The sequence below is a fragment of the Mobula hypostoma genome, chromosome 4, assembly GCF_963921235.1.
Source record: "Mobula hypostoma chromosome 4, sMobHyp1.1, whole genome shotgun sequence".
NCBI lineage: Eukaryota > Metazoa > Chordata > Chondrichthyes > Myliobatiformes > Myliobatidae > Mobula > Mobula hypostoma.
In genome coordinates, this window is record NC_086100.1 from 100,604,504 (window position 1) to 100,617,108 (window position 12,605).

Here is a 12,605-nt window from a genome sequence, read left to right on the forward strand (position 1 = left end):
TAAATTCTACCCTTGCCAGCAAAGCCTTTTCATATGCCAAAATACAGATCAATTAATGCAAGATTCTTAGTGTTAAAACTCAACTAAACAGATAACTCAGGTTTCTGGAAGAACAAATGTCCCTGCATCTGTATCATTTAATAATGTTTTGGTAACTCCCATTTAGCTGTATTATCTCAATGTAATTTCTGCTTTTTCATAACTTGTGCATTGAAACCCAAATTGGTCATAATTTATTAGTTAAATTTTACATCAATACAAATCTTTCACAAATAGTCTATATACTAAAATATCTTTAAAATGCAAGTGTTTCCAGTGCATGTACAAGACATTTGATGATAGTGTGATTATTAACAATTGCCAAGCTACATTTTTAATATGCAGTACAATATTTCCTAAAAGTTACCAACTTATGGTATGCAACTCAAGTCAGTTTATATCTCCATTGTGAAATGAACTATGATTGTAACTTACATGCAAATCAAAGTATGCATTTGAAAAGGATTACCCCTGTGCAATGGTGGCATGAACTGGGGCAAAATTGTGCAGCATCCTAGTAATTTACAAATCAGACCTTTTTTATTTCTCAATGGATTTACATTATTACAAGTTTTATATTCAAATCTTACAGGCCACTTAATTGAAAATTTGCATAATAAATTAATACAAAATACCACTGCAGTAGACATTAGTACAAAATTAAAATTATGAACTTTTAGATAGTGCCAAATCCATATTCTGATACAAGAAATTCAAATGTAATTAATGGAGCTTTGTCTCTCTTCCACCCCCTGCCCCCCCGCAGTTATCTATACATACACTCTATACACACCAATTATATTTAATTTGTTAACTATGCCAAACAGAACACTTCAAAAAGTGATGCAGAAGCATGCATACGATAGAAAATAGAAAACGGCATTGCAAGGTTTACAACTAGAATCCACATTTCAAAACCATAAACGTTTTCTTCAAGACCATTGTCAAACTGGGGGCGAGTTCCAAAGGCTGGAAGTATCCAGAACTTTAAACAAAAGAAAAGCAGAACTTAGAATGATATAGATTATAAACTTTTCAACACAAGCCACATAATACAGTATATTTGGATTTATTCTGTATACGCCAATTAATAAACTTCCTCCCAAGTGTTTCAACACTGGACCGTATATTTCCATGAGAAACAGGATTGTTGACTACAACTTTAATTTCAGCATTTGGCTAATGTCTGCTGAAGTAATGCAACATTCAGTAAGATTCAAATATCTTTTAGTAAAGACATTTTTTAAAAACAAAAAACTTAAAAATGCTTACTGAAATCATCCAAGTATTAATAGTTCATGGTTCAGATGGCCAAAATAGATTCTGATGAAAAGTCACTAACCAGAAGCGTTGATAATTTCTTTCTTTCTGCCTTACCTGTTGACTATTTTCAAGAATTTCATATCTTAAATGAAAGCTAAAATTAAATCATTTCTGCAACTTTATCAAAATAAATTACTAATTAAGTGGAAAACATCACAATTTACGATGTCAAACCAAATAGGATTTATACAGCAAATGTTTGGGCTCTGAGGAGTGTGGAATAGAGGGATCTAGGAATAAAGTACATAGTTTGCTGAGAGCATCATCACCAGTAGACAGGGTGGTGTAGAATGCACAGTAGCTGTCATCAGTCAGGGCACTGAGGGCAGGAGTTGGGACGTTGCGTTGCAGTAGCATAAGACTTCAGTGAGACTGCACTTGAAGAATAGTGCAGAGTTTTGATTGACCTGCTACAGAAAAGTCATCATTAAGTTGGAAAGAGTGCAGAGAAGATTTATCAGGATTCTACTCAGACTCAGGAGCCCAAATTGCAGGAGAGGCTGGGCAAACTGAGTTTTATTTCTTATAACATAGAAGACCAAGTAGCAATCGTTTGGGAGGTGTATGAAATCATGAACTGCAAAGATACTGTTAGAAGTCTTTTTCTCCAGTAAAGAGGAAGTTAAAAAAAATGTGTAGAGTTTAAATTGAGACACCAAAGATTTAAAGGCACCCAAGGGGCAACCTCTTCACAGAGCGTGATACACAAATGGAATGAGCTGCCAGAGAAAGTGGTGAGACAGGTACAATTATAGTATTTAAGGCATTTGGACAAGTTCATGGATAGGAAGGATAGAGAGATATGGCCCAAACAGGCAAATGGGACTACCTTGGTAGCTCCATGGATGAGTCAGGTTAAAAGTGGACTTTTCTCAGATCCACCAAATGGCATGCTATGGAGCAGTACCAATCTGGAATAACAAGGTCTTGCCTAGGGACCCTAGTGCCTGGGGTCATTCATATGATGCATCATCACCATATGGGTGGTCAGAACAAGACTCCACAAAAAAAAATGGCAGTAAAGAAAATATGCAAATACTTAGATCAGTCAGCACCTTCAGAAAGATTTAACATTTCAGGGCAAGACTTCGCTAAAATTGAAATGTTAACTCTCTCCAATTCCACAAATGTTACTCAAGATGCTGAGTGATTCCTGCAGTTTTGGAATTTATTTTACCTTTCCAGCATCTGCAACCTTACTTTCTGCAAAGAAAAACCCTGATAAAACCAAATGTCAAATTCAATAACTTAAAAAATAATGCTGGAAAAGTATTTATAATGCTTATGGATGCTCCTAGCTCAAAGATAATGAAAAAATAATTTTTAAATTTTTCAACCAAGATATTCAAACTAATTAAGCTAATTCATTGAATTGCAAATCTTAACTGATCCAATTCAGTAAGCTGATTGCCCCCAAAGGATTGAACTATTAAATGTCTAACTTCACCTGAAATTTGATAACTTTTCTTACCTCCTTTTCCCACTTCTGTAGCACTTTTCCCCCCGTGAAAATCTTTTTTAAAAAGGCAATTTTTTCCCCCCCAGTGAATGAAAGAATTGGTCCATTTCAAAGTTTAGTTTCTACCAGTTTTGAATTCACTTGAAAATGCTAGTCCTAAATACCTTAGATAAATGCTTTAGTGCTATATTTACTAATTGTTGTGGATGTGGAAATTTGGCTCAATGAGTCTATGGCTGCTCTCAAAGCAATCCCCCTCTCCCCATTTTCCAGGTTACAGCACAGTGAAGCAGATAGAGCTGCTGCCTCAACTCCACTGAGGCAGGTGCTGTCCGTCCTTTACATGACCAGGTAGATTTCTTCATGGCCCAGAGGTGTGCTAATTGACCATGGTAAGTTATCCCTAGGATAGTGGATAACATGTAACATGAGGAAGTCATTGGACATACAAGGAATGTGGGGGAGGGGTGGTGCGAGGAGAGAGAAAATGGGACCAAGGGGCTAAATGGCCTCCTTTGTCTTGGGAAGAGATTTGAAATAAGTAAATAACCTATTCTCTCCAATGTGCCCATCTGCTTCATCCCATGAGATGCCTTGGGCTTGTTCATGCCCCTTGCCTTGGAAGGCAGTGGTTGGTAAGGGTTGAATCAAAAACAAAGGCTGCCACTTCAAAATTGAATTAAGAGTTATTTTCTTTGGAATACAAATATCCTCTCTGCTGTCCTCCAGAATGATGCATGTAGAGTTTAGAAGAATCTCAGAGATACACAAACATACTGTCAAACTGATTTAGTAGGTGTCACCTTGTTGATGGGATAACCTGCTGAGTAAAGTGGTTGTGCATTTCCTGCTTCATATAAACACTGGTGACCACACTGCAGAGAATATACCACTGGCTTTAAGATGCTCCAGCATGATCTAAATAGGCCAAATACAAGTCCCAGACATTCTTTCTCGATAAAAAAACAATTATAAAAGACTAAAGATTGCTTTTCAACTGGCTTGCACTGCATTTCTATATCTTACCGAAATGTTGCACAGGAAGAGAAAGGCAGCAATATTCTTCAGCAAAAGGCTCTTTATGTCCCACATGTGTGTTTCGATGTCCCTTGGGGGCACAGAGGAGGCAGACTGCCAGCCACCATCTCCCCTGGCTGCATTGCCCCTGCTGTCAACACCGTCGCCACCAGTTTGCTCCATGCAATTCCCGCAAGTTGAAATGGTGAAGATCCCTTGGCTCTTTTCCACTTGCTTCTCGTACTTGTCACTTTCACGATGAAGGGATTCGATTATAAACATATTCTGGAGGTATTTCTCAATGATTGTTAACAAAGAAAAGGGTAGATTCAACCACGTTTGACCTGGACGCCTTTCTGCTGCAATTCCTGCTACCACAGAGCACCAAGAAAGGAACCAGGAGGCACAGGCTGTGCTGACCAGGAGGGAGCCATCCAGCTTCCTCGTAGGGTTGGTGGAGTTATCCACCAATCGCTTGTCTATTCTGTAAATCACTAGGCCACTTGTGGTTGCTGCAGACATCAAACTTAGCACTGTAATACTATACAAATAAAACATAGTCACAGCAGACTGGCGCAGAGTTTTGGAACGACCCACCTGTATGTTGTAGACAATTAGAATTCCTATGGTGGCTGCCAACACAACAGCTCCCAGAACTGGTCCTGGTAGTATTTTGTATTGTCTCTTAAAAAAAAGTTTGCGCGGTCTATGCTCCTCAATCTTCCGCCCAACATTCTTCCACATGACATAAAGCATGGCAGATGCAAATACATGGTACTCAATGCTGAAGGGATACATGTAATAGAAACCTTTGTAGAAAACAGCACACGCATTGGTAGTACAGTTACACCCTGGTGCAGTCTTTTCTGAAATAAAAAGGATTATGCAAATTACTTTTGAAAAATATTATGCGAACTAGCAGGACTTGTACTTTTAAGAGAGACCTAAACCCACTCATACTTTTATTGCATATAATAGTCAGTGTGAAGTATAATCAAGGCACCATGATATTGACACTTGTATTCAACCCTGCTGTTAATTTGCCTTCCTCACTGCTAGCTGTCATGTTTATTTTCAGCAATTTGTACACAAAGGGCACCTACAGTAGGTCTCTTTGAACCTTCATCCCTCATCTTTTCAAATACTCAATATCCTATTATGTGCACCACAGTGGATAACTTTACTTTGCTCAATAACCCTGCTCGAAGCTTCTTTACATCTTTCTTCTGACTCAGTCCCACCTGTTTTCCTTTCATAAACCCACACCAGCTCTGTTCAGCCCGACTTTAAGGCAGCTCTTACTGGTGTCATTCACAGAATCTGTAGATATGTTTTGTCATCTCAACAGCAGGTAGACCACTTTGGATTCTGTTGGTGGACTCAGACGGAAAGGGGGGTGGGGGGGCAGGGGAGAAGAGGTGATGGGGAATTTGTTGGTTGAGAGAACAAAGAGAAAGATTTGTGGATGAGAACAAGATTTCCAGATGGTATGTTGTTTCCTAGGTGCCAGGGTCTGGAACATCTCAGATTGACTCAACATTCTCAAGTGAGAAGGCGAGCAGCCAGTGGCTATGGTCCATGTAGATACCAATGGCATAGGTAAGCAGAATGAGGAGATTCTGCAAAGGGAGTTAGGTGCTAAGTGGAAAGACAGGACTTCCAGGGTTGTGATCCCAGAATTATTACTCATGCCACACATTAGTCAGGCCAGAAATAGGAAGATCGCACAAGATGGAGGGTGTCAGAATTTTGGATTATTGGGCTCTCTTTCAGGGATGGTGGGACCTTTACAGAAAAGATTTGCACCTGAACTGAAAGGGGACCAATATCCTCGTGGGAGGTTTACTAGTGCTGTACAGGGGGTTGGAACCAGAGTTGCAGGGGATGGGAACCAGAGTACCAAAACACAGAGGAGAGATTTCCAAGAGATAGTGAAGCCCTGGTTAAGAAACAAGGTGGTGCCCAGCAGGTATAGCCAGGTAGGAACAAATGTGCTTAAAGGAGTACAAGAAATACAAGAGAACACAATGAAATCAAGAGCGCTGAAAGAAGGCATGAGGTTACCAGAGCAAATAAGGTGAAGGAGGATCCCAAGGGGCTCTACAGATACATTAAGAGCAAAAGGGTTGCAAGGGACAAAATTGGACCTCTGGGAAATTAGAATGGCAATCTATGTGTGGAGTCAAAAGAGTTGGGGGGAGGGGGGGAAGAATGCAAATGGATTTTTTGCATCTGTATTTATACAAAGTCTGTAGAAGTGAAGCAAAGTCATGGACACTCTCCAGATTAGAGGTGGTGTTTGCTGTCTTGAGGCAAATTAGGGCGGGCAAATCCTCAGGGCCTGACAAGGTGTTCCTTCAGTACCTGTGGGAAGTACAGGAATTGCAGGGGCCCTAGCAGAGATATTTACATAATCTTCAGTGACAGAAAAGGTTAACATTGTTTTACTGATTAAGAAAGATCTGAAAAGAAACCAAGAAATGATAGGCCAGTGAGCCCGACATCAGAAGTGGGAAAGTTATTAGAAGGTTTTCTAAGGGACCAGATATGAATATTTGGATAGACAGGGACTGATTAGGGATAGTCAGCATGGCTCCAAGTGGTTGATCATGTCTAACTAATCTTAGAGTTTTTCAAGGAAGTTACAGGAAAGTTGATGATGGCAAATCAGTGGATGTTATCTACGTGGACTTTAGCAAAGCGTTTGACAAGGTCCTGCGTGGGAGGTTGGTCAGGAACATTCAGTTACTTGGCCTTCAAGATGAGGTAACAAATTGGATTAGACACTGGGTCTGTGGGAGAAGCCAGAGAGTGGTAATAGATGGTTGCATCTCTGAATGGAGGCCTGAGGCCTGTGCCCTGCAACTGGTAGAGTACCACAGGGAGTGGTGCTGAGTCCATAGTTGTTTGTTATCTATAATCAATGATTGGAATGATAATCTAGTCAACTGGATCAGCAAATTTGCAGATGACACCAAGATTGGGGTTGTAGTGGACAGCAAGATGATCAGAGCTTGCAGAGGGATCTGAACCAGCCTGAAAAATGGCAGATGGAATTTAATGCAGACAAGTGTGAGGTGTTGCACTCTGACTGGACCAACCAGGATAGATCTTACACAGACAGTGGTAGGGCACTGCTAAGGAGTGTGGTAGAACAAAGGGATCTGAGAATACTGGCCCATAATTCATTGAAAGATACTTCGCAGGTAGATAGGATTGTAATGTTTTTGACACATTGGCCTTCATAAATCAAAGAATTGAACACAGGAGATGGGATGTTGTGTTGACATTTTATAAGATATTGGTAAGGCCTAATTTGTAGTATTGTATGCAGTTTTGGTCACCTACCTACAGATGCAAGGTTGTAAGAGTACAGAGAAAATTTACAAGGATGTTGCAGGGACTGGAGGACCTGAGTTATAGGGAAAGGTTAGGACTTTATTCCATGGAATGTAGAAGATTAAGGGGAGATTTGATAGTAGCATTCAAAATTACAAGGGATATAGATAGCGTAAATGAACTTACAAGCTTCAGTGGCGGAGATAGGTAGGCTGCGTATACAACAACTGTTGCCCGGGTGCGTCACCAGTCACAGCTTTATTGGGGAGTGGCAAAGAGAAAGCCACTGTTGAAGAAAACTCACATGAAATCTCAGCTAGAGTTTACCAGAAGGCATGTAGGAGACTCTGAAGTCAGCTAGGTGGTTCTACAGTCTGATTAAACCAAAATTGAGCTTATTGGCCAGACTAAATGTTATGTTTGGTGTAAGCCAAACACCACACAGCAAAAACACACCAACCCCACCATGAAGAATGGTGGTAGCTGCCATATGGCGGGGATGGGAACCAGTATGATAGAGCTGAGGATGAACCAGCAGGGTGTAACATGAACACAAGGAAGGACAAGCCAATGATTGAGTACAAATGCAGACAGAGCAGACTTAAATTGTATTGCAGAGGCAAAATTCAAAAGGGTGAAGAATGCAGGACTGAAGGTGGCCTTCTCTGAATCGTTGCTGAAGGATAGTTGTAGTTGGGAGTCGAATTTCCAAGATTACACGTTTTATCAGAGGGATGGGAAGGTAGGCAGAGGGGGTGGTGTGGCTCTACTGGTAAAGAATGGCATCAAATCAGTAGAAAGGTGTGACATAGAATCGGAAGGTGTTAAAAACGACAAGGGTAAAAGGATGTTGATGGCAGTTATAGACAGGCCTCTCAACAGTGGCTGAGAGGTGGACCACAGGTTACAACAGGAAATAGAAAAGTTGAGTCAAAAAGGCAATGTTATGGTAGTCATGGGAGATTTTAGCATGCAGGTCGATTGGGAAAATCAGGTTGGTCATGGATCTCAAGAGAGTGAGTTTGTTGAATACCTACGAGATAGCTTTTTTTTTAAAAAAGAGCTGTTTGTCATTGAGCCTAGTTGGGGATCAGCTATACGGGATTGGGTGTTATGTAATGAACCGGTGATTAGTGAGCTCAAGGTAAACATAGAAACATAGAAAATAGGTGCAGGAGTAGGCCATTCGGCCCTTCGAGCCTGCACCGCCATTTATTATGATCATGTCTGATCATCCAACTCAGAACCCAGCCTTCCCTCCATACCCCCTGACCCCTGTAGCCACAAGGGCCATATCTAACTTCCTTTTAAACATAGCTAATGAACTGGCCTCAACAGTTTGCTGTGGCAGAGAATTCCACAGATTCACCACTCTCTGTGTGAAGAAGTTTTTCCTAACCTCGGTCCTAAAAGGCTTCCCCTCTATCCTCAAACTGTGACCCCTCGTTCTAGACCTCCCCAACATCGGGAACAATCTTCCTGCATCTAGCCTGTCCAATCCCTTTAGGATCTTATACGTTTCAATCAGATCCCCCCTCAATCTTCTAAATTCCAACGAGTACAAGCCCAGTTCATCCAGTCTTTCTTCATATGAAAGACCTGCCATCCCAGGAATCAATCTGGTGAACCTTCTTTGTACTCCCTCTATGGCAAAGATGTCTTTCCTCAGATTAGGGGACCAAAACTGCACACAATACTCCAGGTGTGGTCTCACCAAGGCCTTGTACAACTGCAGTAGTACCTCCCTGCTCCTGTACTCGAATCCTCTCGCTATAAATGCCAGCATACCGTTCGCCTTTTTCACCGCCTGCTGTACCTGCATGCCCACTTTCAATGACTGGTGTATAATGACACCCAGGTCTCGTTGCACCTCCCCTTTTCCTAATCGGCCACCATTCAGATAATAATCTGTTTTCCTATTTTTGCCACCAAAGTGGATAACTTCACATTTATCCACATTAAATTGCATCTGCCATGAGTTTGCCCACTCACCCAACCTATCCAAGTCACCCTGCATCCTCTTAGCATCCTCCTCACTGCTAACACTGCCACCCAGCTTCGTGTCATCCGCAAACTTGGAGATGCTGCATTTAATTCCCTCATCCAAGTCATTAATATATATTGTAAACAACTGGGGTCCCAGCACTGAGCCTTGCGGTACCCCACTAGTCACCGCCTGCCATTCTGAAAAGGTCCCGTTTATTCCCACTCTTTGCTTCCTGTCTGCTAACCAATTCTCCACCCACACCAATACCTTACCCCCAATACCGTGTGCTTTAAGTTTGCACACTAATCTCCTATGTGGGACCTTGTCAAAAGCCTTTTGAAAATCCAAATATACCACATCCACTGGTTCTCCCCTATCCACTCTACTAGTTACATCCTCAAAAAATTCTATGAGATTCGTCAGACATGATTTTCCTTTCACAAATCCATGCTGACTTTGTCCGATCATTTCACCGCTTTCCAAATGTGCTGTTATCACATCCTTGATAACTGACTCCAGCAGTTTCCCCACCACCGACGTTAGGCTAACCGGCCTATAATTCCCCGGTTTCTCTCTCCCTCCTTTTTTAAAAAGTGGGGTTACATTAGCCACCCTCCAATCCTCAGGAACTAGTCCAGAATCTAACGAGTTTTGAAAAATTATCACTAATGCATCCACTATTTCTTGGGCCACTTCCTTAAGCACTCTGGGATGCAGACCATCTGGCCCTGGGGATTTATCTGCCTTCAATCCCTTCAATTTACCTAACACCACTTCCCTACTAACATGTATTTCGCTCAGTTCCTCCATCTCACTGGACCCTCTGTCCCTTACTATTTCTGGAAGATTATTTATGTCCTCCTTAGTGAAGACAGAACCAAAGTAATTATTCAATTGGTCTGCCATGTCCTTGCTCCCCATAATCAATTCACCTGTTTCTGTTTGCAGGGGACCTACATTTGTCTTTATCAGTCTTTTCCTTTTTACATATCTATAAAAGCTTTTACAGTCCGTTTTTATGTTCTCTGCCAGTTTTCTCTCATAATCTTTTTTCCCCTTCCTAATTAAGCCCTTTGTCCTCCTCTGCTGAACTCTGAATTTCTCCCAGTCCTCAGGTGAGCCACTTTCTCTGGCTAATTTGTATGCTACTTCTTTGGAATTGATACTATCCCTAATTTCTCTTGTCAGCCACGGGTGCACTACCTTCCTTGATTTATTCTTTTGCCAAACTGGGATGAACAATTGTTGTAGTTCATCCATGCAACCTTTAAATGCCTGCCATTGCATATCCACCGTCAATCCTTGAAGTGTCATTTGCCAGTCTATCTTAGCTAATTCATGTCTCATACCTTCAAAGTTACCCCTCTTTAAGTTCAGAACCTTTGTTTCTGAATTAACTACGTCACTCTCCATGTTAATGAAGAATTCCACCATATTATGGTCACTCTTACCCAAGGGGCCTCTCACGACAAGATCGCTAATTAACCCTTCCTCATTGCTCAAAACCCAGTCCAGAATAGCCTGCTCTCTAGTCGGTTCCTCGACATGTTGGTTCAAAAAACCATCCCGCATACATTCCAAGAAATCCTCTTCCTCAGCACCTTTACCAATTTGGTTCACCCAGTCTACATGTAGATTGAAGTCACCCATTATAACTGCTGTTCCTTTATTGCACACATTTCTAATTTCCTGTTTAATACCATCTCCGACCTCACTACTACTGTTAGGTGGCCTGTACACAACTCCCACCAGCGTCTTCTGCCCCTTAGTGTTACGCAGCTCTACCCATATCGATTCCACATCTTCCCGGCTTATGTCCTTCCTTTCTATTGCGTTAATCTCTTTTTTAACCAGCAACGCCACCCCACCTCCCCTTCCTTCGTGTCTATCCCTCCTGAATATTGAATATCCCTGAACGTTGAGCTCCCATCCCTGGTCACCTTGGAGCCATGTCTCTGTGATCCCAACTATATCATAATCATTAATAACAATCTGCACTTTCAATTCATCCACCTTATTACGAATGCTCCTTGCATTGACACATAAAGCCTTCAGGCACTCTTTTACAACTCTCTTAGCCCTTTTTAATGCTTGCCCTGGATTTGTCGGCCTGCCACTTTTACTTTTCCCCTTTGTACTTTTTGCTTCTACGCTCACTTTACACCCCTCTGTCTCTCTGCACTGGTTCCCATCCCTCTGTTGTGAACTAACCTCCTCACACCTAGCCACTTTAATTTGATTCCCACCCCCCAACCATTCTAGTTTAAAGTCACCTCAGTAGTTCCCGCTAATCTCCCTGCCAGGATATTGGTCCCCCGAGGATTTAAGTGTAACCCGTCCTTTTTGTACAGGTCACACCTGCGCCAAAAGAGGTCCCAATGATCCAAAAACTTGAATCCCTGCCCCCTGCTCCAATCCCTCAGCCACGCATTTATCCTCCACCTCATCGCATTCCTACTCTCACTGTCGCGTGGCACAGGCAGTAATCCCGAGATTACTACCTTTGCGGTCCTTTTTCTCAACTCCCTTCCTAGCTCCCTATATTCTTCTTTCAGGACCTCATCCCTTTTCCTACCTATGTCATTGGTACCTATATGTACCAGGACCTCTGGCTCTTCACCCTCCCACTTCAGGATATCTTGGACACGATCAGAAATATCCCGGACCCTGGCACCAGGGAGGCAAACTACCATCCTTAGAACCCTTAGGAAACAGTGATCACAATATTATTGTGTTCAACTTGAAATTTGATAGGGAGAAAGTCTGATGTAGCAGTATTTAAGTGGAGGAAGGGAAATTTCAATGGTATGACCAAAGTAAATTGGAAGGAGCTGCTGGCAGGGTTGTCAGCAGAGCACCAATGGCGTGCGTTTCTGGGAAAAATGAGGAAGGGGCAGGACACAAGTATTCCAAAAATGAAGAAATACTCAAATGGTAAAATAGTAGAACCATGACTGACGAGGAAAGTCAAAGCTATTGTAAAAGCAAAACAAAGGGCACAAAACAAAGCAAAAACTAGTGAGGAGAGAGGATTGGCAAGTTGTTAAAAACCCCCAGAGAGCAACTAAAAATATTAGAAGGGAAAAGATGAAATATGAAAGCAAGCTAGCAAATAATATCAATGTGGATAGTAAAAGCTTTTTCCACATATATTAAAAATAAAAGAGAAATGAGAGTGGATATAGGACTGCTAGAAAATGAGGCAGGAGAAATAATAATGGGGGACAAGGAGATGGCTGAACTGAGTATTTTGCGTCAGTCTTCACAGTGGAAGACACTAGCAGTATGTCTGATGTTGTAGTGTGTGAAGGAGGAGAATGGGTGCAGTTACTGTTAGAAGAGAGGTGGTGCTCAAAAAGCTGAAACACTGAAGGGTACACAAGTCACCCAGACCAGAGGAACTGCACTCTAGAGTTCTGAAAGAGACTGCGTTGGAGAATA

At 41.8% G+C, this 12,605-nt stretch overlaps 1 protein-coding gene across 1 annotated transcript in view; it reads right to left on the reverse strand.

The window, feature by feature from the left end:
• Positions 1-853: 853 nt before the first annotated feature.
• Positions 854-12,605, reverse strand: part of otop1 (otopetrin 1) — a 40,437-nt gene continuing 28,685 nt past the window's right edge. Inside the window, exons 5-6 of the mRNA XM_063046306.1 lie at positions 3,848-4,704; positions 854-1,024 (exon numbers count right to left, since the gene is read on the reverse strand). Coding sequence (XP_062902376.1) covers positions 854-1,024; positions 3,848-4,704 — 1,028 coding nt within the window. The remainder of the gene's footprint in view (positions 1,025-3,847; positions 4,705-12,605) is intronic.